At 42.9% G+C, this 27,114-nt stretch overlaps 2 protein-coding genes across 9 annotated transcripts in view; one reads left to right on the top strand and one right to left on the bottom strand.

Annotated features, from left to right (window-relative positions):
- The window catches only part of ep400 (E1A binding protein p400), a 41,132-nt gene extending 20,117 nt beyond the window's left edge, over positions 1–21,015 (bottom strand). For 3 of the 8 annotated variants that reach the window (XM_080433869.1, XM_080433872.1, XM_080433871.1), the window contains exons 1-25: positions 20,854–21,015; positions 17,669–19,041; positions 17,457–17,564; positions 17,263–17,332; positions 14,430–14,815; positions 13,348–13,647; positions 12,846–13,031; positions 11,804–11,944; positions 11,636–11,714; positions 11,206–11,243; positions 11,062–11,116; positions 10,848–10,937; positions 9,736–9,849; positions 9,410–9,600; positions 9,099–9,276; positions 8,761–8,897; positions 8,451–8,620; positions 7,767–7,941; positions 7,419–7,555; positions 6,445–6,631; positions 5,995–6,164; positions 5,208–5,425; positions 3,362–3,613; positions 1,754–1,930; positions 1,129–1,281 (exon numbers count right to left, since the gene is read on the bottom strand). In XM_080433869.1, the coding sequence (XP_080289995.1) occupies positions 1,129–1,281; positions 1,754–1,930; positions 3,362–3,613; positions 5,208–5,425; positions 5,995–6,164; positions 6,445–6,631; positions 7,419–7,555; positions 7,767–7,941; positions 8,451–8,620; positions 8,761–8,897; positions 9,099–9,276; positions 9,410–9,600; positions 9,736–9,849; positions 10,848–10,937; positions 11,062–11,116; positions 11,206–11,243; positions 11,636–11,714; positions 11,804–11,944; positions 12,846–13,031; positions 13,348–13,647; positions 14,430–14,815; positions 17,263–17,332; positions 17,457–17,564; positions 17,669–19,009 (5,053 nt within the window). In that variant the 5' untranslated portion in view covers positions 19,010–19,041; positions 20,854–21,015. The remainder of the gene's footprint in view (positions 1–1,128; positions 1,282–1,753; positions 1,931–3,361; positions 3,614–5,207; positions 5,426–5,994; positions 6,165–6,444; positions 6,632–7,418; positions 7,556–7,766; positions 7,942–8,450; positions 8,621–8,760; positions 8,898–9,098; positions 9,277–9,409; positions 9,601–9,735; positions 9,850–10,847; positions 10,938–11,061; positions 11,117–11,205; positions 11,244–11,635; positions 11,715–11,803; positions 11,945–12,845; positions 13,032–13,347; positions 13,648–14,429; positions 14,816–17,262; positions 17,333–17,456; positions 17,565–17,668; positions 19,042–20,853) is intronic. The other 5 variants (XM_080433874.1, XM_080433876.1, XM_080433873.1 and 2 more) reach the window with 4 other exon arrangements.
- A 3,120-nt stretch (positions 21,016–24,135) lies between these two features.
- LOC308088308 (COP9 signalosome complex subunit 4-like) lies at positions 24,136–26,410 on the top strand. Its single transcript, XM_080432709.1, has 2 exons — positions 24,136–24,983; positions 25,367–26,410. Exons 1-2 carry the CDS (start codon positions 24,269–24,271, stop codon positions 25,879–25,881), a joined length of 1,230 nt encoding a protein of 409 aa, XP_080288835.1. The 5' UTR covers positions 24,136–24,268; the 3' UTR covers positions 25,882–26,410.
- Positions 26,411–27,114: the final 704 nt, after the last annotated feature.

The following is a 27,114-nucleotide window of genomic DNA, read 5'->3' as shown; positions in this document are numbered from 1 at the left end:
TTAAAAAATAGCAGATATACAAGCTCATAGCGCGGCACCGAGTGCCGCGCTACGAGCTTGTAGATCTGCTATTTTTGAAAAATCGTGAAAATCTGTGCAAATCTTTGAATATATAAATATTTTTAAAGCTAACATTTCTTAATCAAATCTTTGCTTCTGGGGGGTTCCTGGAACAACATATTTTGAGATGGGGGTCCCAAATACATATAATTTTGGGGGTCCTTGACATGAAAAAGATTGAGCACCACTGATATAGAAACATACGTTTTTCATAATACTTTTGGGATTTAGGAGACATGTAGAATCGGCTTCAGGTCTTAACTCTTTGACTGCGGACGACGCGATAACGCGTCAAGTGCTACTTTGTCCAGTTGGCCGTCGACGCGTTCGACGCGCTGGACGCGCGTTCATTGTTTAATCTCTGATTGCGCTATGCTGCTTAATATTCAATGTTATTCTCGAGTTCCACTTACTTCACGGACATCTGCATCCGGTTTCATGACCTGGATTCCGTTTCTGGTTTTTGATTATTTTCCCCAGTCATTTTCGTCCAAAATAGGTAAATAAACGGTCTTTCACACGGTATAACGGACAAACGGACAGTTTCTCTTCTATAATCTATGGTCTGGGTGACGATCAGTCATCGCCGTCGTGTATCACATCGTAATTTTGGCGATCAAAACAATCTGGGACGACGTCACTTCCGTTTTCATGTTTTTCCCTGTCTAATCTATCAAGAAGGGTGAGAGAGACCCAACGACCTGATCAAGCAGTCATGTGCTGCTCTCTAGTGGCGGATTTGTGCTGGGTCTTTACATTATGTCCCCTTAAATTATTTTCATGAGAAAAATTCAAAATATAAAAATAAAAAAACACGAAAATTGCTGGCACTGGGGGAGTACTTTATGAAAATACTCTGGCAGTCAAAGAGTTAAAGGGTTAAAAAAATTCTACACCTACTTATTACTATTATATGATTCAACTGTTGGCCACCAAGTAGTGTTGCATTCTTGCATTTATTTAGAAGGCCACTCGTACACAGCGTAGCGATGGCTGCGGTGTGTGTGAATCAGTGATTTGGCAGAGGCTGTAAACCCTGCATCATGTGTACCGTGGTGGTTCGCTCACCTTGTTGGGCGGAGGAGGTGGCAAGTGGAGGGGGGGTTAATGCAGCAGAGGCATTGGACACAGGGACAGCTGGTGGTACTGTCTGCATGACCATGGGGCCCTGAGGCCTGAGGATTTGCTGACCAGGGGCCGACACAATCTGCAGGATGTTTCCTACAAGCACACAAACACATTACAATATTAGATCAGGGGTATCTGCACACTTCTAAAATACAAATGTAATACCTTATAATACCTCTAAAAAGAACAAATAATAGCATTACGCGTAGCATAACGAACAGACAGTTAGGGCTCGATATTGATGCCAAATATCTCAATATTGATACGATATAATGGTTTCACATCTGTTATTTGATATTTTAATTGTAGCAACAGTGAAAACTAAGCATTCTGCAACAATTATGTGACAAAGTAAAACAATAAACATGCTCTTATTTAACTAATAATTACTGAGACTTGATTTAGACCTAGTTGTGTGACACAGGTGCATATAAAAAATTAATGATCAACATGCTCACAACGCGGCCATTTTCAGTGCACGTGACATTGGCATGCAACCAAGTATGCATCAGTTAGATGGAAAGAGAGACAGCTGAAAAGAGTATGACTACGGGGTGTACATTACCGAGTGTACCTTGGAGCTGCAATGGCTGCCCCGTTGTGAGCTGTCGCAGCTGGCTGGGGGACAATGTGAACTTATTGCCCTGGAACTGAAGGGTGACGGGGGTCTCTGGTTGGGAGATCCGGTTCTGACCGCCTGCTATGTTGGCCAGCTGGGCGATCTTCACAACATCTCCACCTTCAACAGGACGCAAGGGCACACAGAGAGACAATGGACATACACGCCTCGTTAAACACAAACGGACTCCAAAGATCAACACATAGGGCTCTACATAGAACACTAATATATACAGTATATTAGTCATAGGGTGAAAAACAAAAGGGAGAAGACATGCAGAACCAAGGGTGGGTTAAATCAGTGGAGAGAGCACAGCTGCCCTCCATGACAGAACCATAGCAGCTCCTATTGAGGGAGAAACAAAATGAGACGGCAAGCGGTGGCTTTTGAGAGAGAATGTCCCGTAACCACAGGGTCATGGGATCGACCCCTGCAATGAAAAATGTCCGTCAATAGCCACGTGCCCTGCCAACGTGTCGTTGAGCAAGACACTGAACGCCCTCCCGCTCACCCATTAAGCAACTCAGGATATGAGCTTCAGCTAAAAGGCCTGAAACATAAAATAAATAAATAAATTCCTCAGGTGAGACAGAGTGCCTGAAACAAACACATTCAGTTAAAGGAGTGAGTTGTGCTCAGCTGCCTTTTCGACAGCAACACACTAACCAGAGGTAAATAGATACAATGACTTTTTTTTCCTTTTGATTTATTTCCCATATGGTGTGTTTTGAAAAAGCTTTCTCTGTTCACATCTGAGGCAGGGAGTGGTCTGGTCGACAAAGTAGTTCATGCTTTGCAGTTTGCCCTCAGAATGAAACCATAAACATCAGTAAATACACAAAGAAATATGAGAACCAAAAGCATTGGGATTTCTTCCTTCAGCCCGGCTGATGCAAAGAGACAAAAGAATATTAGTAAACTGGATGGGTTGGGGGGGGGGGGGGGGGGGCAATATTTAAAGTAAGAGGGAAAGGGGTGTAACTGGGGTTAAAGTATATAGTGTGTGGTGTAAGCAGGATTTTCCATTGTGGACACATGCAGGCTTGAAGAGAGAAACTGAGGAGGACGAGGCAACGGAGAGGCTGCTGATATGGCTACAGATTTCATAGCGCCAAACTTTTTGATGTCTATGATTATTTATGTATAGTAATATATTATGGCAGCCATTAACTGAAACATCAAAACTACCAAAGAACCAGTGCAATTGCTCTACTGCTACATGCACATACATATAAGTACATATAAGATGTTGAAATAGAAAGTGTCCATATTAACTTCTAGCGAAGTTACTTGCTAGCTACTTGCTTTAAGTATTTGTAGAGGAACAATTAAAACTTGTGAAAGTACAAACATCACTGCACATTTCTTTAAAACACAAGCCTGTAAGACTGAAACACACATCAGCAGTGTCCCAGAGAGAGAGGCCTCATTTCAGAGCAGTCCGTTCTGCTGTGCCAGAAGTGGAGGGTGAAAACATTGAGAAGGTAGGGGGGGGGGGGGGGGGTGGTGGTGCAGGGGAAAAGGGAAGGGAGGTCAGGGGAGGAGGCCACTTACTAGGCAACCGTGCCTGGGCCTGGGACGTAAGAACCAGCCTCTGGGATAGTAAGCTGGGCTGGATGGCATGGCTGGGGGCTAGGGCCGGCCTGGTGACCTGTGCTATGCCAGGCTGGCCGATTGAGCCCACTACTGCCCCAGCCAAGGCCTGGCCCAGAGCCAGAGGGGCAGTCCCCAACACATGCTGCCCAGAGGAGGTGTGATGGTTGTTGTTGCTGGTAGCCTGGGCTCTCTGAGAAGCTGTTCCAACTGCTGTGAAGTACATGGCAGGGGCTGTCTGTTAAAGGCTGACTAAAATATTCAGGTCAATCATCAGCACTACGTCAGTGTTTCCTCTAGATTCATCCAGTAGTGGTGGGTAGCAAGTAGAGACACAGTGCTGTCTAAAAGAAAATACTTCAGCTTGATGTTGGCACAAAACATAAAAGAATACAGGCCAGTATGTTGCTTAGATCCATTAAGACCTGAGGCCGATTCAACAAAATGTCTTCTAAATCCTAATCTTATGTTGCTATATATCAGTGGTTCTCAAACATTTTTATGTCAAGGACCCCCAAAATGATATGTATTTGGCCGGGGACAACCATCTCAAAATATTTTGTTCCAGGGACCCCCCAGAACCAGAAGCAAAGATTTGAGTTACAAATGTTCACTTTAAAAAATATATATATTCAAAGATTTGAAAGCTATGAGCTTGTATATCTGCAATTTTTGAATAGCCAAAGAAAACTAAAATGACACAGATGCTTTCCCTGGGTTAAAAAATATAACTGAATTTAATCACAGTACAATTACTTAAAAATACATAAAAAGTAAAGAGGAAACACTGCAGACAGCCCACCACTGTTGCATGGCAGCTAACATGAAACTGAAACCTGACTTGTGCATCTGTGGTGTATAAGCTCTGTTCTGTGAAAATATAGCCTACAACCATGATGTTTCAACCTTAGTGTTTAGGATTGTACATGATGTAATTGAAAACATTCAGGAAAACCCATGTTAAGAAATGCATGTTAATGACAATATGGAAAAACAGTGAATGCATTACATATGCATGACGGGGTAAATGATGTGCATTCAAATTCACTCTCAGCACAATATACACTCATGCAGCAAAACATCATACACTGTAAACATTTCAAGCATAAAGAAACTGTGTGGATTTCAGAGCCGACCACCATAAACATTCTGGTTAACCTTTCGTCGTGGCTGTTAAGTTAGTCTATAAGTAAAGAAAGGTAATGTTTGATTGTCCGCACACATTATTTTAAACCCTTATGCTGCGTTCACACGGGCAGATACAAAGATACATGCTACCATTCATTTTCAATGGAAGCCAGCGACATGAAGATACAAAGCCACATCCGACGTTTGTAGCTGCTAAAAAAGCTACAAAGCTACAAATTGAAGTTGAGCTGGGTTCAACTTCCAAATCCAAAAATACAAAACTACAATTGTAGCTCAGATGACGCAGCGCACTTGATGGAGTCAACGTCCGTGTGATACAAAGCGACAGAGCAACAAATACAGTATGCTGTGTATATCTTTGTATCTGTCCGTGTGAAAGCAGCATTATATAGGCCAATAAATCAGTGTATGTGGCAAGATTGTAATGTCTTAAGTTCATCTTACTTAGGAATGGAATTTAAACGAGTAAATTCAAATGACAAATAAACGATAGCCGATTAATTGTTGACATTCCTAATCACTGTCATGTTCTTTTTTTTACTTATTCTAATGAGCATACTTGATCAAATCATCAATGAATTACCATTTTACGGTCTCCCATATAAAGAAGTGAATAGCTGTGTATCTGTGTGAAATTGGCTCGGTGCTGTGGCCTTACCCTGGGAACCGGTTGTAGTGGTAGTGGTGGTGACAGGGGACTTCCCCCTGGACTGGGCTGGCTGTGTGGTGGTGACAGCAGAAGCAGCAACAGCAGCTGTGGCAGCACTGATGGTGGTAGAAGCGGTGGAGGTGGTAGGAGGACGTTGGCCTGCAGTGCCAGTAATTGTAACCAGACGACCCTCAGGCTTTGTGCCGTACTGCACTGGCTGAAATAACCTGGGAAACAAACAATAAGTTGTGTCAGAGGTACGATATCTGTTAACACATTGCCTGTCAAGGCCATAGATCTACGTCATTTCAAATCCAACCGTTGACCGCCATTGATGTAGATCTAAGTAAATTCCAATTATTTTTGTTGAAAATTCCACAAGAGGGCGCTCTAACACAACTTAGGAATGATCCCTTGACTCTGATAGAAGGAATGGTCGGTGTGACGTCATCCCAAAAAACGTCACTTCCGTCCACTCCTATGTTAGGATTTGTAGAAAAACACATCTAGTCGGATTTCTTGTTTTTTTGTGTGAAAACGAGCCATATTCAACGGGCGATAGCAACAAAATGGCCCCCCAGACACTCTTTGTTTACATCGTGGCTTCCACGGCTCTCCAAAGATCGTCAATATCAGGTAAAAAACGCTGGCACCAGTGGATGAATTAATTAAATAATACCTGGCAGTGAATGTGTTAAGGCCCTGACACACTGCAAGCGTCCTTGATACGAGCGTCACTGACTAGCAGTAATGTTAGCAGTCCGGGGTTACCAAAGGTTTAGAACCTAGTGCTGACCTCATGGGTTTTATCTTGCATGGCTTGGGCCGAGGCGGTGGATCTGGAGCGCTGTGGATCTCCTCTATGAGCTGCTTGGTGACCTTCAGCTTGGGAAGAGCCTCCTCAGTATGATATCGAGTCAACCGGTTCTCATTGCTGATCAGGTCAAATATGGACAGGTCCACAGTCTAGAAAAGAGAAAGGGATGGGGAGACTGGAACTCAGGAATGTGCTATGAGACAGTAACCTGAATACATAACAATAACACCTCTGCCAACAAAGTGCTTATATTACTACTACTAAGCCTAAAGAATCAATGATAAAAGATTAAGAACATGTATGCAAGGATTTTTAAATAATAAATCCAGAGAATGAAAAGGCAATGCACATCATTTTATTCCACCACTTGCATGTCCTCCATGCTACATACGTGAGGTTTTGTATATCCATGTATGAGCATCACATTACCTTCCATGGGTCATTCTGCAGGGCTCCTAGCACCAGTGATGGGGTGTTATACTGCAGAGAGGAGAAGACATACGAGCTGCCCGTCTCTCTGGGGTCCACCAGGTCTGGGTGATTACACACCCGCTGCAATTGCATCAGGACCTGGAGCACACTGACAAAGTGTCCCGTCTTCAGCGCCTCCTGGGCTCTGAGGGGGAACAAAGGTAGGAAACTTAACTCATTGAGTGCCATTAACGTGTTTCACGTGTTTTTACCGCTATGGCGCAACGTGCCAATGACGTGTTTCACGTGTTTTTGAAAAAATAGTAAAAAAAAAAAAACATGTCCATCCACTCCTTGTTTAACGTATAACTGAAAAAGGCTGTATCTCGCTTCCTAAGCACTTTTTTTTTACTTTGAAAAAAACTCTGGCACTGGGACAACATAATATATAAATAATGATTGTTTATTCGTTTTTGTTCTTTTACATACTCATAGGTAGTACAATTGAGTGCCAGAATTGCCAAACGTTTAAAAAAATAAAATAAATCTGGCACTCAATGAGTTAAAAGTCGGATATATACAGGGGCAAAAAGTTTGATATATACAGGGGCAAAGGTCAGAAATTGCAAATCAAATCAAAGTGGTTGCTAGGTCAAGTTAAACTACAATCCATTAATCATGACTTATTTCAATGAATAAAATGTCAACTAATCTGTATGTATGGTAGAGCATGCTACGTATACAATATAATTAGCACATATGCAGTGGTTGGAGGTGGTCTCCGTACTCTACTTTTGACCCTGGAGTTGGGTAGGACACAGACTGGTTGACAATGTCAATACATTTATTTGAAGCAGATGGCACACTGGATTGGACACTAGATGCGCCGCCACCTATCCTGTAGTTTGGAAATCTTTGCAATTGCCTCTCTCCATCAGTAGAGGGAGACAACAGATATACAACTGAATTATTGTAGCTTAAATGTCTCTCACCCTGGTTGAGTTAGGATGTCCTCGTACAGGTTCTTCTGCCTGCTGGAAAGTCGGCATTTGAGGATGTGCTCATACTTCTTAGGGAGCTGTTTCTCCACATCCCTCTTAGAGCGCCTCAGAATGAAGGGCTGAATCATCTACAGATAGAAAATCAAATATTTCAGCACATTTTAGGAGGATTGGTTGAATGTTGGCCACTGCATTCCATGCGTTGCCCTTGTGTGACAGCAAGATCCTCACAAAGTATTAATAGTTTAACATGTGGGGGACAAACAATTGTGAACTGACTGAATATTGGGATTCTTTTACCATGGTCAACAGGGATAGTTCGACCGGGCCAAGACTCACCCTGTGGAGGCGGATGACCAGTTTATGGCAGTAGTCCTGGTTCTGGTCGGTGCCGGCTTTGACAGGGAAGTCAGAGTAGGGCCTGGTAATTCCTGGTAGCAGGAAGTGGATCATGGTCCACAGCTCTTTCAGCGTATTCTGTAGAGGAGTGTTGATGAGCAGTATCCTCTGCTCGCTAGAAGACAAGATCATGACAGTGTAGTTACTTGAATTTTGACAATCAACATATTCATATTTTGATCAGATTAATGCATGTAAGCATGTAGTTCTTCATTCACATTCAAGTTCATTAAAGAAGTGGCACCATATGTAACCCATTAAAACCGGGAAAGTGTGTCATTTCAGATTTTAGCTATACATATAGCAACATAAGTTTTACAAAAAACTCTTAGGATTTAGACCAGTTGTTCTAAAAAAATAGCAGATATACAAGCTCACAGCGCGTCACTGTCGTCACTGTCGTCACTGTCAACAAAAATGCATAGGCTTAAATACTATAATATGTTTTGCTAACATTTCAGGCCTTTTTTTGCGTTCTTGCCTGTTCTGTCAATGACATTTTCACTCTGCTGAACTTGAAGTTTTAATAAAGTTTTGTAACTGTGACAAAATGTCATGTATTATTACAAGCCAGACAAATTTACTTCAGAGCTGAGTACATCTTGGCTTTCCATCCCCACTGACCTTTTGAGGGCAAAGACGGTTTCCCAGTGTTTCTCCGACATGTTTTTGATAAGCTGCACCTCATCCAGCACCAGATGCCTCCACTTTCTCCTCAGAAAGTGGCTCTGGTCCTTCAGCAGCAGCTTATAGGAGGTCACGCACACATGGAAGCTGTTTGCTTCTCCCCACCACTAGGGAAAAAAACAACATTGACCATATTCAGCCTCGCCTAGTTTTGAAAGAAATATGTTTTCTCATGGGTTGGTTAGATGAGGACATAAAACATGTCAAATAAATAGCTAATTAAATGCAGTGAACAAAAAAAAAGTACCATTCTTTTGGACCGGCGCTCCCGTCTATTGCCCAGGTAGAGGAGGATCTTGAGGCCAGGACACCAGCGCTTGAACTCCATCTCCCAGCTCAGCAGCTTACAAGTTCTCACCACTATGAGGTGAGGCCCCCAGATTCCTTTGGACAAAAACAGTGTATGTACAATAAGCCTTCATGGAGAAAGTCATACACACTGAAATATGCGTTTATGACAATTGTCCACCACCACTTTCACTTGAATTATTTTTCCTAGTTAGATAATCGAAAAATACTACAACTTTCTGACACTGCACTAGTGTAAAACATAGACATTGACATAATTTTTAAACTGAGACATACCCTCTTGACCGGCCAAATGTGCCAGGTAAGCCACCGTCTGGACGGTCTTGCCCAGGCCTGTCTCATCAGCCAAGATGCCATTGAGGTGCTTCTTATGGAGGTTCGCTAGCCAATCCACACCAATCTGCTGGTACTCCCGCAGTGAGCCATGCAATAGAAAAGGAGCTGGGCTGCGGGTCTATGATACAAAACAACGATTATAGCAATCACAAGTGCAAAAAGTGCATTTTAGCCTTTGCATAAGCCTGCAAGGTCGTCGAGACTAGGGCAAGTGCTGCCTTCAACTAAAATCTATCTGCAATATGACTTACAGCAGAGGTGGTCCTGGCGCTGCCCTTGGGCAGGATGACTTCTGTGGCAGCTGCCACTTCGGCTATGTCCGTAATGGGTTTGCCATCCGAGTCCGTAGAGCCAGATTTGTCGGTACCACGATACTGGTCCACACTGAGCAGGGAGTCAATTAGGACAGCTGCATGGAGACGGTGTTCATCAAACTCCATCTCTGGAAAATAATCAAGAATGAATTAATCAGAAAGGGCACCAGTCAAGTGATGGGTGAGGATATATACCCATAAAAACATTAAGACGGGTAAAAAGAAAATAATGTTTGTATTTTGTATTTAGATCATAAGCACACCTTCAGTCTTCTCCATATCCTCTTCATCAGTCTGTGGACTTGGCTGGGGCCATGAAAAGTTATCAGCATAGGCCCCGGCATACTGTTTCACCAAGGCATCGAGAGGCATTTCAGCTGAAAGATAAAAAATAAAAAAGCATGGCAGGGCTTAAAATATATATTTTTACTTTGTAGCACTGGTGCTCCCAAATGCAAAAGGTTACCAGTAGTATAAAATGGTGCAAGTAGACTTAAAACGCATGGTAAATCACCACTGGGACTTTACGCAATATCCCGAGGGCAGGATTAAAAGTTTGGCACTAAGGCACTGAATGTCTCCCTCTACACCGATATGAATCAGATATTCTTCAACTATGTTTTATTTATTCACTTTGATAGACCATTTGTTTGATATAAATGGAATTTCTACGTTACAAATTAATTGCAAAATAGTAAGCTTCTATGCAAACATACAGCATAGAATAAACGCTGTAGAAACGCTGTGAGAAGATTAATGCTGCGTTCAGACTGGCATCTACAGAGCTACAGGCTACCATTCATTTTCAATGGAAGCCAGCGACATGAAGATACAAAACGACACCCGACATTTTTAGCTGCTACAATATCTACAAAGCTAAAATCCAAGTTCAACTGCAGCTACAAAACCACCAAGTGTTGATTAACCATTTCCACTTACCTTCTCTTTTCACACAATTTCTGCTTGTAATGGGGGGGTGGGGGGACTAATAATTTCCATCAGCCAGTTCCATGTTCTTTTTAAACCCCAGGCTTTATATTTTCCTTTTTCTCGCTCGTCGGACGCATGCTTGACGCCAACAAGCGTGCTGATCAACACTTCAAAAGCAACGCAGCGACAGATATGCTGTGTCGGTTTGTATCTCTATATCTTTTGTAGCTGCCAGTGTTAGGGAGAATAAACACTGGAAGATTGCACAGAAAGCGCTGTAATGTCAGAGCAGTAGTGAAGCTAATAAGCAAACTATCTCCACACTACATAGCACCTACTTTACTAAATACAATTATTTGACATCGCACAAAGTCAGCCACAACCCAGGGGTAAAAAAAAATTAAGGTAAAGGTAGGCAAGAATATTTCAGAAGAAAAGATAGTACCATCTTTGGCCAACTCTGCCAACTCTGCCTTCGGGTTTAATTGTTCCTCCATGGCCTCTTGCTCCTCTATGGTACTCTCCTCATCTGGTACTATAAGACAAGGCAGCAGACACATAGCAGTGAACAACTGTGAATATACATACAATCACAGGATCTTTAAAAGTAAAGGTTTGAAAATTAAAAAGAAAGAATGATGGTCCATGTACATGCATACCTTCTTCATCAAGCAATGGACTGCATTTTCTTTTACGGTTTGAGGCTGGTAGATCCTGTAAAATGACAACATCATCAATATGTGTCCAAGGTATAATAGGTGCATTTGTAGTGTGATGAAAGAGCTGGTCGGTGGATCACCTACCTCTCTGTCAGCTTTCGCTCCTGTTGAATGAGCAGGTCCTGAAAAGCAGCAAAATATAACTTATACCATACTTATGTAGTTAATGGCTAAAATCAAAGGGCAAACTTGAGTAAGACGGATCATAGTGTTTTAAATTAGCCCACACAACATACAAATCATAAAAAGTAAATAAATCCATAAATACTAAATAGTCAGTGACTTCCTCCAGTTCATATTACATTAATTTTTTTAGCGATCCCTTCCTCCAAAAAAATGTGTGTGTGTGTGTGTATGTATGTATGTATGTATGTATGTATGTATGTATGTGTATATATATATATATATATATATTTTTTTAGCGTTCTTCAGAAATGACAAAGCATACATCCAGACATTTCTCCAAACTATATTTTAATCATTTCTAATGGAAAGCATTTACAATGAGGCTTACCCTTGGCTGAGGATTTCTGTAAGCTGAGTACTTTCAATCTTTTCTGATAGATTTGAAACTGGAGTTTAATTTCCACAACCTGAAACATTCAATACATCTGTAAGACTGTTGCCCTTTAAATCGCAATTCAATTGAAATGTCCTGTTTTCAAACATAATAAGGACATACTTGTTCAATGTTGGACCAGAAGAATTCCACCTCCCGGGCAATGGTACTGGCGATGAGGCGAAGATGCATTTCCTCCTCTTTCTTAGTCCTCTCTTCAGTCTTCCTCTGCTCTTCATGGTAACGGGCACAGGTACGAACCAACTAGAGTGAGGACACATTAGAAAGGTAAGGTACAAGACCATAATTAATAGTCCGTTATGTATATCGTTTGTACCACCACTACAGGGATTCCGCCAAACCAATTTAGCCTCGACTCATAACATGAGTACACCCTCACAGGAGAGCGTGCGCTGGGGCTTGACAATCATCATTATCATAACATGAACATACAAGCTATTAACGCTACCCCGATCACCCTGCGCAGCTAAAGGCAGCCAGTCAAGAGTCATTCCTACACATTTTGTTGTTTAATTGCTTGTTTCAATTGCAGCTCATCCAAGCATTCTTTTCCTGGGAGTCGCGAAGAAAGAACTTCGAGCATGCAATAGTTATAATACGGACATGTGGCCGGTCCTTACGGCTCCCTACCTGCTCACTCGCCTCTCATTGCAAATAAATTACTAAACGATGGGTGAAAATCCCTGATTGCAGCAAACAGCTTATAAAGCCTTCCGTATGAAAGGATTTACTCTTTGTTTGTTCCTTATGTCAGATTCAAAACAGCAGTGCCAGTACTGAATGATGTTATTGAAAGGTCATTGGTCAGTGTGACCAGTCAGTGATCAGCAAAGCTTAGCACGTTCATCAAGTCAGACAAATGTAATCCTTTGACTTCCTGTCGTCGAGTTTAAAGAGCAATTTGTCAAGTCATAGGATAAGTGTTTGACTGATACACTTAAAATATAAAATAAAAATGGTGAACCCATTGTCATATTGTATCACGATTGAGATATTTGGCAAAGATATTGAGGTATGAAATTGTGTCCATATCGTACAGCCCCAGTGCACGCGCGCACGTGTACGCCCCTCCAGTGCATCCCCCCAGACTAACTTCTTTCCTGCATGAAACCCTGCACTACCATACTATGCATGTCTTGTATACCTTCTTGGCAGCAGCCTCTTTCCACCTTCTCTCCTGGGCAAAATCAGCTGCCATCCACTGCATCTCCTCCAGTAAATAGTCCCAGTGGGACTTTGGTCGTGAGGCCTCCATGAGCTTTGGCAGCCTGCTGGCAGACCACTGGCCCTCCTTCCTGAGCTCAGAGATACGCTGATGCACTTGGCTCTCCTGGTGGGTAGAGAATATAGAGGAGATGAACAAAACCACCAATTGTAAGTTCAATGCATCGTACACAGCATACCTTTCCGGCCTTGTCTGACCCTGATAAAGGCTCCTGTTTGCTGAAAAGCATTTGTTTTGATAATGTATGTTTATTTTGTATTTCTATTCATGTAGCGCAGCTTTTGACTTGTTTACAAGTCAATCCAAGCAGCGTAGTTGTACTGCAAAGATGTCATTGCTTTTACATCCTTCTGGGCACAACAGCATCACAGGGTAATCACATCACCTTTTCCTTACATAAATATGTTATGAATAAACGTACCAGTTTGGCCTGCTCAACCTGCTTATCGTGGGAGGGGTCCTGTGAGGATTGCATGGTCGGGTTCTGGCCAAAGCCCCCAATCTTGACTGTTGAGGTGCCGTTGGTCCCCGCCAGTTTGGACTGTGAGCCTGGGTTTATGTTAGACCCCGGAGGCCGGAGTGAACTGGGAGTGTGGGGTGATGGGACAGAGTTGGTAACAGATAGTGGGGCAGGAGACATGGAAGACACGGACAAGGAGTTGGTCATCATTCTCTGGACCGGTTGGTTTGACTCTGTGCCAGGACGTGCAAGAGCCACCGTCTGAGGAAGATAAGAAAACTATGAATTGACATATTTACACTTTAGGCATGTTCACATTTTATGCATAAATAAAAGAAGATACTAGGTGTCTATATAAACAGACTGATGGTCTAATTTAACCCAGTTTTGATAAATCTGCTCAAAAGAAAATTAATTACTTCCAGATGCTCAAATTTTGGTAATTTTTGGAACTTTGCCCATTCATTCTAAATGTGTTCATGGCCCCTTTTATGATATGTGCCATACGGGTGGTCTGGCATTGTTTAGTTTATTGACTATTACACTTGATGATGATGATCATTTTCCAAAGCATAACGTTGTTTGGTCTTTTTTTTTTCTTTCTTATAATTATTATTCTTTTTAATCAAAGTTACAGTACACATGATGTGTATTTATTTTTAATTTATTTGTGCTTTGATAGTGACAGTGCAAGAGAAACTGTAAAGTCAAGGGAGGGAGAGAGGGGATGCCATGCAGCCAAAGATTGCATCGGATTTGAACCCGTGCCAGGTGCAGGAAGGGCCTTATTTGGTGGTATACGCTCCTGCAAGTTTGTTAGCATTTTAAATACTTTGGACAAAATGTAAACAAACGTACCACAACTGCGACCAAGCAAAACATTTTTTTTATAATCTAGGTTTATGTATAATATATATGGCAGAAGCAGAAAAGCTAGACAATGACATATTTAGACCAGTATGGTCCAATAAATAAATAGACCAAACCAAATGTCCAATTTGGGACAAGTAAAGTCCTTCTGGTATGGTTTCTGGTAGACTGACCGCCTGTCCTGACATGGCCAGTGGCTGCTGCTGCTGCTGAGCCTGCAACTGGATGTGAAGGCCAGGTTGCATCTGTTGCTGGAGTTGGGCCTGGAGCTGAGTGTGGGCGTTTACTGATGCCAAGATCGCCCCGGCCCCCTGCGCTTTCTGGGCCTGAAGCTGACCGGCAGCCCGGGCTGAATCCTCCACCAGTTGAGATTGCTGAGAGAAAGTCATGGACAGGCCAGCCATGGGGAGGGCGCCTTGGGGTAGCCTGCCTGGCAACTGGGGAGGAGGGGTGTGCAAACTGGCGGCGTTCTGCACCGGAGGCCCTTTGGACGTGTCATACTGCTGGTTCGGCTTCTGTCCTGCAATTTGGACTGATTGGGGGTTTGGTGGCATTCCGCCTGGGGCACATTAATCGAAGAGGGCAAACAAAAAGGTATAAAGCATAAGGAGGGGGCAAAAGAAAACAATGAGGTTATGATAAAATCTTGTTTCCCGATTTTGTTTATCCTCCAAAAGTTTGGCTTGCTTACCTATAAAACCTACAAGACCCTTTAGTACGTGGTCGTCTGACATTCCCACCTAAGTATAGGCTCTGTGCATGAGTATAGTCCCAGGTTTCCAGAATGTGGCACACCTTTTCCCGTTCATTTTCCCAGTCTCATTTGATTGGCTCGGCATCAGATTTGAACCAGAAACGTCATATGCGTTTCCGTTTCAAATCTGCTGCCGACTCAATCAAATGAAGCTATTGGAACTACAGTTATGCACAGTCTATTATAAGTATATTGGAACAAACTGATAAAGTGGTAATTTTCTAATTACACAATGGCTTTAATTTGTATTAAGCTTTAGGTAATATTACAGCTCCTCAGGACCTGGCTTTAATGAACTGGATGTACTGTATGAGTCAACAGCAGTGAACTACCACCTGCTGATTGACGAGTGGGAAACTAATGAAAATCATACAGAAGAAAATGATTGATTTACAGAAGAAATGAACTAAAAGTGATAGTCTACATGTCAATACAATACAATAAACAATACAATAAATATACAATAAAATACTACTTTGATTAATGCAAAAATAAAATAAAAACATTGTATTTCAGATGTTGAGAGCATGTGCTTCAACACATCAAAAAGTAGTCATGCAATTAACAGAGCTTTTTAGAGAAATCTGGGAGAAGAAAAATAGAAATGTTCAGGAAGAAAATGAATAGAAACTAACTATTTAAAGTAAAGGACAGGGGAAGAAGGTAGGTAAAAGGGAACAGAGCAAACACTCACAATAATACTATGTTCAGCATGCATGAAGCATGAAGCAATGTATTTCTAGCGATAACACGGGCACATGAATGCCTCCATCATAGTGAGGTACACAACGGAGCGACACAGCACAGAGGTGAGCAGAAAGACACACATTAGGGGGGTCTTGCAGACTGCAGGCCTGAGCGGAGCTGTGCAACACTAAAGCAGCGACCTCCCTTACCTCCCTGTCCGTCACACCACCTGGCCTAGACGACATCAACACCTGGCCCTGACACACCCACCATCGAAAGCACGCAAAAACCTGTGCCGTGAACACTCCTCCACATGATTCCCTCACCTACTTCACACTGAGGGAAAGAAGCCAAGTGAGAACAAAATGCCATGGAGTGACGACATGGAGAGAGACCAACAATATGTGACCTCTAAAACAAAAAGACAACACCCTCGACGATGAAGCGAACAAAATGCCATGGGAGTGACGACATGGAGAGACCAACAATATGTGACCTCTAAAACAAAAAGACAACACCCTCGACGATGAAGCGAACAAAATTAAGATTGAAATGATAATAATATCGAACCCATGTTGACAATGCGGGTATGTAAGGATAGACACTGTGAGGAGAAGACATATGAAGGAGTGAGTGGTAATGAGAAACCAAAAAGGAGGCTCAAAAAGTGAACTCATGGAATGAGCAAACACGAACGCCTCACTGAAACATTTTCCAGGGTTCTCCACTTTCTGCGATCCACCTCCAAACTAGCTGACAAGTCGTCAGCATGGGCAAAGAAAGTCTTTCCAAGTAAAGACAGCTGGGAAGAATGAACTTTGGAAAAGAAAAAGATGGGTAAGGATGGATGATCCACAGTTACAACAAAAAAAGGAAAATCATAAGACATGGCATCTTCCCAGTGAGTGGCTACTCTTCTTCAGAGTTGGATTGTCGTCTTCCCCATTTTTTCTGACAGAGAGCTGGAGCTGGGTTACACTAAGACTGAATTTCCTGTGGCTTGCTGAGAAATCCCGCAGATGGATGAAGATCGTACTGCCGATGCTGCTCGGAGGTTTTTTTTGTGGGGGGGGGGTGCTCTGCGAATTGTTGGGGTTCAGGTTTTTATTTTCTCTCCTTCACATGGAGGACTGGGCTACGTCCAGCAGCATCGAACAGAACAAAGAGCGGCCTGGTAGTAGCACTCCTACCTTGCGCAGTTGGCATAAGCTGCTGAAGTGGAACGCCAGGTGATCCTAAAGGATGCTGGAAAATCAGCCCATGGCGACCAACGTCAATCCGGGACCTCTTAAACTGATCTGGGATTTAAAACACACAATACCCTCGTAACGCAAAATTACGCACTCGGCACACACAGCAATGACCTTCTGTGAGACCTTACAGGCCACCTCTCCTTCCTCGAGGTTAAGGCTTCTACACAGAGTGCTAGTAGAGGATGCCAAATATCTAAAAGCAGAAGCAATTAGAGGGGAGAAAAGAAAAACAAATCAACAGAAAACAGAAAGCAAAGGGAGAGGAAACAAACCAACAGCAGAGACATGGGAAGTCTACGATCCTTGCCCTACCTGCTTGCACCATAGCCTGTTGCCTCTTAAAGGCATCCATGTCTCCCGGGCTTGTAACAATTGGGTGACTCTGCAAAGACAGCCTCTCAGACAGTTAGTAAGTGATTTCATTAAACAAACATAGCTGCAGGGTATGACGGATTACAACAGTTTCTGTAACTCAGGGAGTTTTAGATAAGCATTGCCACTATCACCTGAAACTGCTGTGGAGAGGAGAATGCTGCGGACACATTGGGAGGAAGCTGTGTTGCTATGGCAACTGGTGTCACTGCCTGACCATCCTTTCCAGTGCCAACCTTCACCTGAAAGAGGCACAATAAGGAAAAAGAGTGAACTTCTTGGTTTAAATTATTACGCCTTACGACTTACGCACTTGTCATATCAATAAATATTGTGAATACAATACCTCGTCATTAATAACCTCAGACTGTTCCTCCTCTTCTTCCTCATCTTCCAGATCCAAGTCGTTCTGTCTCAAGTAAGTGTAAAGTGGAACACAGGGCTTCTTTTTGAAAGCCAGGTAGTCCATCATATTTCCCTGGAGGTGCTGGAGGAAGAAAAGCTCAATCAGATAGTCTTTAAACACTTCTTTCAGGCTCTCCATCTTCTTGGTGTGATGCTCTAAGCACTGTTTCCTCAGTTGGGCAACTTCCGGGTTGGAGGGGGCAATTTCTTCTAACTTCTTGGAAAACTGCTTCTTCACAGTGCCCACGGCCATACCGGTGGGAGTGAGCGGTGTGTTGGGGATACCTTGAGGAGGATTGGTGAGGGACGGACTGGAGGGAGGAATGGAGGAAGGCATACTGAACGACGCTGTGGCAGCTGTTCCTACTCCAGCAACCACACCCTGCGTGGTCTTCTCAAATATCATGGGGCGCGCCAACTGTCCTTGAATGATACTGCTGATCTGTGGAGGTAGGTTGGAAGTGGTGATGTGGCCAGGGCTACCCAGAGTTGGGAGAGCGGATCCAGTGGCCACAGGACTTTGAGGTCCTAGGTGGTGGATGGTGCCGCCGGTCTGCGAGTGGGGCTGGGACAGCCGACGCTCCCTCACGGAGCCCGGTGCTCCTGGGGAGGTCAACTGTAACTGGCCAGCATTGGCTGAAGTAAGCTGAGTCAACCCTGTCCCGTCTTGGTAAACAAAGTGGCCACTACCCGGAGGACTTATGTTGATCTGCCGCACCAACATGTTGGCATCAACGAACCTCGTTGGGCTCTGTCCACATACTGCCAAACCTGCCGTGGGGGCTCCTGGCCGTGTCACTCCCTGCAAAGGGACCGGGCTGTGCTGGGTCGGGCTCTGGGGCTGCATGGACTGTGGCAGAGGCGAGGTGACCTGGATGTAGGAGGATGGGGCGTGCTCAAACCGCCACTGTTGGGCCGTATGCTGAAAGCCTGGAGAGGCCGGGTTCTGGATGGGGACAGGGGTTAGGGTGATCTGTTGGTTACCCGTTACCATCTGGCCCACATTCTGCAGGGTGATGTTCATGTTTTGGCCTGTGACAGGGCTGCGACTCATGATTATCTGGTAATTGGGGGACTGGGGGGCTGAAGGGCTCGCTGCAGAAGTGAAAGTGGTCACAGGGGATTGGGGGTGGTTGACTGTAGCTTGCTGCTGACTAACTGCCATAGCTGGCTGCTGCTGCTGTTGTTGTGCCTGCTGTTGGTCATCTGCCTCAGATCCAGCGGCAGACTTGGACCTCTGGAGTTGCCGTTGCATATTTTGTGATCCACTTCCATGGTGCATTGCGTAACACTGTTACTGTGCCTCAATACGATCTATGGAGAGTGAATAACAGAACATCGTAAAAGGTGATTAATACTTTGTTCTATACACAATATATAGAAATACAAGACAAAGCAGGTGATGCAGTATAAAAGGAAACATTTTGGTCACATAACAAATGTGATTCACACCAGGAAGCCCATTACACTTTTATCTGAATAGAACAGGGGCCAAAATATGCCACAAGCATGTAGGGGTATGTCTCCACATTAAAATAATATATTTAATGATGATCAGTGGTTCCCTTCTAGGAGACAACATTTACCCAAAATGGTCAAAACGTTCAGAAGCTCCTTTGGTAAGTATAAAACACTTGCAACAAACAAACTAGTAGGGATAAGTACATTTACATGAAAACTTATTTTATTATAACTGTCAGACAACGTACTTTGCATTTGACAGCAGTCGCATAGAAATTTTATTATGGACCTATACTACTCATTTATATGATGTTTTTGCATATTTTGTATATTATTGTTTGTCTTTAAATGTTTCAATGAATTGAATACAGAGGACCCCAATGGAACAAGCCATAGTGCTTTCTTGGGTTTATCATTTTATCTTCCTTTTGTATGAAACTGTACCTCTGTGCTTTTTTCTGCAAAATGTTAATGAAGTATTCAATAATTTAAAAAAAAAACATTCATGGAGCAGTGAAATCTCGTATTTTGAATGGTGGCTTGGAAGACAATAAAGGAGCCATTTCTCTGTTTATGAATGTAACCTGCAGGTCCAGCACATAGTCCTGGCCACTACACAATTCCTTACATTGTACAAACTATTTATATCCTACAAGACATACTAATGTATAATTTAATATACAGTATTATGCACCGTAAGGCTCAGTGTTACACGTACAGTGGTACTGTAACTGTTCGGAGGACGCCAATACGATATTGTTTACTAAACGACGGGCGCCGTCTAATTTCTGGAAACTAGCTGTCAAACAATGGTTAGCTATGACAGTGTTATGCTCCTAAAACACAGGACAGTTGTCATGCCGAGCTCAAATTAAGTAAATTGCATGATAAAGATGTAACTGATAAATTGCCACATTTCCTCTAAACCAGAAGGATTTTATTGTTTATATATTTCTAGGACGCGACTCTGGGATGCATTGTTTGCTAACGACGGTGCCGCTTCAGTGTTGCCAGGTTTAGTGAGAAATAAGCAACCAGGTCTAGGAAAACGAGCCCAAAAGAAGCAACATAGTTCGATCTACAAACTCACAACGCGTCACGATGCGACGCGATGTGAGCTTGTAGATCTGCAATTAAATGTGTAATCTTTGGACTTTTTTTTTTTTTTTTTTGAAACATTGTAACAATACAAAATGTTACACAAACATTTTGATGAAAATATTTGAGAACCACTGGTATAAATAATAATTTAATAAAAAACTAATTAGGAAACAAGCCTAAATAAATAAGCAAGCACACTTTTAGAAACAAGCCCCAACCCCAGCAAATACCAATATTTACAAGCTACAGAAAAACAAGCCCGAAGTCGCTTATAATAAGCAGACATGGCAACACTGGCTAGCAGCAGCAGCTAATGGCCGGGATAAAACGGTAGGAATCGAACATTACAATTCAGCATGCGGTTTAAATATTATAATATAATAGGTGTTACTAACATATTAATAACCTCATATGCTGTCTATAGGGCATTCCAGCAATTACTCCGAGCCCAGGCACATACAGATAGCGTGCTGGCTAAATAATATTAGCTTCTTCTTGCTAGCAGGCCAGCATCTCTGCACTGAATAAATACATATTATAATCTCATTCGCGAGGTTTACTTACAGTTAATGGAGCTTATGTGGTGGTTTCACAAATCCTAAGTCATATTTACAAGAAAACATCTACTATAACTAAGGCTTAATAGATGAAAAATGAAAAATAACGATATTGCTAGTTACTGAGTATTCAATGTTTTGGGCTAATATTAATTCCCATTCAGAAACATGGCCGCCCGGGTGACCTTTTTCGAGTTACCCGGATACAGTTCAATCAGCGTTGCCATGTCCGCTCATTGTAAGCGACTTTGGGCTTGTTTTTCTGTAAAGTTGCTTGTAAAAAATTGGTGGTTGCGGTTTTTTGGGCTTGTTTCTAAAGTGTAGTTGCTTATTTGGGCTTGTTTCCTAATGTTGTTTAAACCAGTGGTTCTCAAACATTTTCATGCCAAGGACCCCCAAATGAATATGTATATGGCCAAGGACCCCCCCATCTAATTTCCACAAAAAAGGTTCAATACTGTCCACTAGACAATACAGTCCACATCAACCAGAAACTGTGTTGGATGCAGTAGGCCTACAGTGCTTGTAAAAAATAAAATAAAAACTTCGAGTGCCATTTCTGTATGTTATGCATTATGCATTTTTATGCACATGGTTTTCATGTTAATTTCAGAAATACATTCTTATGTAAAGCACTGTGCATGTGATTTTGTTGGTGTAAAGCACTGCATTTTCTGTATGAAAGTATAATAATGTTTATTAGTATTATTCATTTATTGCTGTGGACCACATCCAATATGTCCAATAGTGGAACCATCACGCAAGCACTCAAGAGGATCTAATGTATCACCCGATGTATGTACTGAATGTATCGTCAGATCAGATGTCCAGCTTATCACGTAGCCATGCCATGTCTCTGGTCCTACACCGAAGAGGCTGGCTTCTGAGCGTGGTCCGTATAGGAAACAGGTGATTATAATATAATTACCACCTGTTTCCTATACGGACCACCCTACTAAACATATTGTGTTTAGTAGTCTGCTCAGGCTCGCCACACTGGCATGCTGTGCTATTGCCAAGCCCCACTTCTTCATTGATGATTTGAAGCATTCTACCCCTGTGTTTAGGACGTGGTTCAGGAGGGTCCATTGCCGGCATGGTAGGTCTTCAACTTTGACGGCATCCCCCATGTCCTTGATGTAGTGATGGATTTGTGTGGGCCCGGCTGTCTCCCACTCCTGCTTCCAATATCTCGCCAGCCATGCGTGGTTGATAGACACTAGACAGGTCCTCAGGGATAGAACAGAGCATCTCTTGTGCTACCTTATTGAAGGGATGGCAGGACTTGAGTGTGCTTGGAGGCACGACTGTCATTGTGGTGTGATGCAGGATGTGCCAGTCATGTTTCTGGGCTTTCCTTGCCACGGCGAGGGTAGCAGCCTCCCGCTGATGGCTGGCCTAGTTCATCCCTTGATAGTCTCGCGTAGCCAGACAACTGACCGGAAGCATTTGAAAATTGTGGGAGGCAACAGTCTGATAACGCAAGACTAATCCCTTGAGGACTGGCAGGTAGAACACAGGGGTGTGCTTCAGGCAACCAGCTATGATCCGGAGGAGCTGTTGATGGCGAAATTAACGTTTTTGATGGGTGGGCTTCGCTTTGGCACCAGGATGGGGGATGCTGTATTTGGTTGCAGAGAAGACCAGGGCTTGCGTGAATATTTGTAGTGTCTTGGCGGTGTCTCGCCAGGTCATGCCAGTGAGACCCTTGATGACACCTTAACTTCTTCTAGGTGTTGCTTGAAGAACAGAGTCCTAACCAGATGTATGCTGACGTGGGGCTTGCTCGAATTCCAGGCGCATGTTGTCAACGAACATGTCCGGTTCTCTTTTTGCTTCTCTGTTGTGAAGATGGTATGCCGCAGACACTGTCTTGCCAATGCTGAGCCAATGCTGTGCCCATGTCTTGGTTGAGACCGTCTTCCATGACCTTCAATAATAATTAGATCTATTTGATCCCGTGGGAGAAATTCAGTTTTCAGTTACAGCAGGTGTTCAGTGTATTGCATAGCGACACCTCGACAATTTGGCAGGGTCGGGAATCAAACCTGAGAGACCTTCTGCTTCTGAGACGGGCTCTCTACCCATTCAGCTATGGCCACCCTGTTGGTCTTTGCTTCCATGTTGGTTATCTCAGCATGATGGCTAGGTCGTCCACATAACCATATTTTTTAGATGTTGTATCTGGAGGGTCATAGATGTAACAGCATAGAGAAGAGAACAGACCCTTACGGAATACCATTCCTCAGTCTTCTGACTCTGAGCCAGCTGTGCTGGCCATCACTGGTCTGTAGAGTGAAGCTGCGGTTTGACAGCATCTCCATATGCCGATCAGGGTTTGTCCTCCGAAACTTCAGGTGGAGTTCATGGTGTCAGTCAGTGTCGTATACGGCTGTCAAGTCCAACATCGACTTGGATGTGGTCCACAATAAATGTATACTTGCGAGTAGTGTATATCTGACTGTCTGTCATTTAATGTCTCCATGAATTGAGTACGTGAGGACACCATTTGAAACAAGCCAATGCGGCTTTTCTGGGCTTTTTCAATCCTATTTAGTTAACTTTGTATTGTGAACTGTACTTCCATGTGCTTTTTTCTCTGCAAACTTCTAAATAAAGTATTCAATCAATCAATCAAAGTTACAGTTAAGAACTTAAGGCTACTATTTTTAAGTTTAGTAATACAAAATAAATCAATGTTCTGATATCAAAAACATTTTTGATCCACTTCATAATAATAATATTAATAATAATAATAACTTTATTTCACTTTAATACAGAAAATGCAGCTTAAAGTGCTTCACATAAAATGTATATGAAATTAACATGAAAACTAACAATGCATAACATACAGAAATGGCACTCGAAGGGTTAAGAAGCACTGTACTGCATCCAACAGTTTCTGGTTGATAGTGGACAGTAATATTGAACCTTTCGTGTGGAAATTAGACAAGAACGGGGAATTGTGACACCACCTATTTCAGCACTTTTCAATATGTTCCACCACTGGGATTTCTTAGGACTTTATTACTAACATATTTATGAAACAAAAAAAGTTGGAAGAGTTTCTGTTGCAATTTGCTCAATTTAATTTTGTATAATGCCTATACTATAGCTGATGTAGGGTGTAGGGATGTAGGGTTTAAAGTGCTCGTGTGGCCTGTAGTCCCTTCCTTTGGGCTTGTTTTCATAGACAGCTGTTTGCTTGTTTCTCTCGCGGAATCTGGCAACACTGTCTACAGGATATGGCCATCAAACAGCGCCTGTAGTCAGAGCGTCGGTCCCCCGTTGCACACTCTAGACCGGAGAAGCTCCAGAAAGCAATATCTGCTAAATATAATTCACTTAATTGCAAGTGAACGAACAAGAACACAGCTGGGGTCGATACTACGGAGAGCTACCCTGCGAGGTCGGTGAAAAATATGGCGACCGAAGTGAGACAGGAGCTCGCTCTGCTCATGAACTCAACCGGATCCCACAAGGATCTGGCCATAAAGTATCGCCAGATCCTGGAGAAGGCCATTGGGTTCACGGACGCGGATCAACTGGAGTCTTTGAAGGCGTTCGTCGAGGCGATGGTGAACGAAAACGTCAGTCTCGTCGTCTCCAGACAACTGCTCACCGACTTCTGCACCCACCTGCCCAGCCTGCCCGACGGCACCGCCAAGGCCGTGTACCACTTCACCCTGGAGAAGATCCAGCCCAGGGTGATCTCCTTCGAGGAGCAGGTGTCCTCGGTCAGGCAGCACCTGGCGACCATCTACGAGAAGGAGGGCGACTGGAGAAACGCCGCCCAGGTCCTGGTCGGGATTCCACTCGAAACGGGACAGAAGCAGTACAGCGTTGACTACAAGTTGGACACGTACCTGAAGATCGCCCGTCTGTACATGGAAGGCGATGACCCCGTGCAGGCAGAAGCCTACATCAACAGAGCGTCGTTGCTTCAGAACGAGTCCTCCAACGAACAGTTACAGATACACTACAAGGTGTGCTATGCCAGAGTCCTGGACTTTCGGAGGAAGTTTATCGAATCCGCACAGAGGTACAACGAGCTGTCATACAAGTCAATTGTACACGAGAATGAACGTCTGGAAGCTCTGAAGCATGCGCTGAACTGCACCATCCTGGCCTCTGCAGGTAGGGCTGCCTGTCACGATTATAACATTTAAGTTGACGATTCGATTTAATTGTGTTTGACGGTGAACATTCATTGGAACATATGTAATTTATTTTTCTTGACAAATAACATCCTCATTACTTTTAGGGCACGCCGGTCACACCGAAGTTTAATTCTACCTATGAGGGCGGATTCTGCCACTGCCTTTAGGGGCTCCGTACTTTCAATGGGAACAGAGCGTTGCAGAAATCCTGTAGATCTGCTATTTCCACTATTTTATGAAAATGTTTGAAAATATATGATTATTTTTTTAACATTATACTGATTATGACGATCATGCAAAAATATAATTACAATTATCTCAAATCATTGCGATTATGTAATAATTGTGTCTTATCTGCAGGCCAACAACGATCCCGTATGCTGGCCACTCTGTTCAAGGATGAACGCTGTCAGCAGCTGGCCGCCTATGGCATCCTGGAGAAGATGTATCTGGACCGCATCATCAGAGGCAACCAGCTGCAGGAGTTTGCGGCCATGCTGATGCCTCACCAGAAGGCCACCACAGCAGATGGTTCCAGTATCCTGGACAGAGCTGTGATAGAGCACAACCTCCTGTCCGCCAGCAAACTGTACAATAACATTACATTCGAAGAGCTGGGGGCACTGTTGGAGATTCCTCCAGCGAAAGCTGAAAAAATTGCCTCTCAGATGATCACAGAGGGACGCATGAATGGATTGATTGATCAGATTGATAGTATCGTCCACTTTGAGACCCGTGAGCCACTGCCTACCTGGGACAGGCAGATCCAGTCTCTGTGTTTCCAAGTCAACAATCTGGTAGAAAAGATCCATACGGCTGCTCCAGAGTGGACTGTGCAGGCTTTGGAAGCCCAATCTGCACAAATGACCCAGTGAACATCTACAGTGCTTTTTCCCTTCAACCAATTCTCTCTACTTCTCCTTATTCTTTCCCCCTTCCTACTCAACTAACCCATCACCTCTATCCACTTTGAAGATACAAGTACATAACGCAGTTTTTCTCAAACATTTTAATTTCAAGGACCCGCCCCCCCACAGTATACAAATAGAACATTTGTAAACTGTCAGTTAGACTTGAAAGGGTCAATTTAGAACCCTGAGAGTCCCTGGACTCCACTTTAAGAACCACTGACATAACAGATACATCTTTCTTTTACTAGATTTACAGTGTGCTCTCTTTGCCAACGAGTAATTGCACCACATGGCTGCTTCATTGCCAATTGATCTAATGCTTGTCAGTATATGCAGCAAAGCATTGCCTGTATATAAACTAAAGTGATGCAGTATGGTAATTCTCAAGTTTTATTCTAGTTTATTGTTTAGTTTCACTAGTCTGTCTTTCTTCATCAGTTCCGCTGTTGGTAGATGGAAAATGAATGTGTTAAGAATAAAACATTGCATTTTATGTTTGTTTACATCATTTTGCACAAGTTATTGTACATAGTTTTTATTTAGAGTAGAACAGATATGCTCAAATTGTTTCAGCAATGACGCAGAATTATTGATCGATGCTTGTCGTAACCCAACCCATTATTTATGTATGATAATTGTTGACAATTAATAGTTTGAGAGCAGCCAGGGATAAAGTTACTAACACACTGCACAATAACAAAAAGGATAGCAAAATTCAAGGCTTAAAGGTAGGGTAAGTGATATTTTTTGGTTAAAACAAAAAGTATTTTGTTAAAAGGTGGTTAAAATACTATATTCTGATAGTAATCATTGCTATAGATACTACACTTTAGAAACAAGCCCAAAAAAAACCAATATTTACAAGCAACTATACAGTCAAACAAGCCCAAAGTCGCTTATAATAAGCAGACCTGGCAACACTGGTGCTGCTCTGTTTCAAGTACGGAAAGTGAATGTGGACAAACACAACGGTGCCGCTTTGGCTGTGGTGGTGAAACTAATTACAGATGCCAATAAATAAAAATTGATAATTTTTATTTTTTTATAAATAACAATAAATATCCGCATGATAATAAAGGTATCTAAATTGATATGAAAGAGAACTCCAAATATAGAAAATAATCATGTTTTCTATAATTGATCTGCGATTTATACATTCACCTTTTTTTCACAACAAGCCAGGCCAAACTGACGAAG

Source organism: Gymnoscopelus braueri (assembly GCF_963280865.1).
Source record: "Gymnoscopelus braueri genome assembly, chromosome: 7".
Taxonomy (NCBI): Eukaryota; Metazoa; Chordata; class Actinopteri; order Myctophiformes; family Myctophidae; genus Gymnoscopelus; species Gymnoscopelus braueri.
The sequence above is the reverse complement of the archived record's forward strand: the minus strand, read 5'-3'. Positions and strand labels throughout refer to the sequence as shown.

Excerpts from the sequence above, each read along its gene's own strand:
- LOC308088308 (XM_080432709.1), top strand. The coding sequence starts at position 24,269 with ATGGCGACCGAAGTGAGACAGGAGCTCGCTCTGCTCATGAACTCAACC. Across the intron at positions 24,984-25,366 it reads CACCATCCTGGCCTCTGCAG|GCCAACAACGATCCCGTATG; the intron begins GTAGGGCTGCCT and ends TCTTATCTGCAG.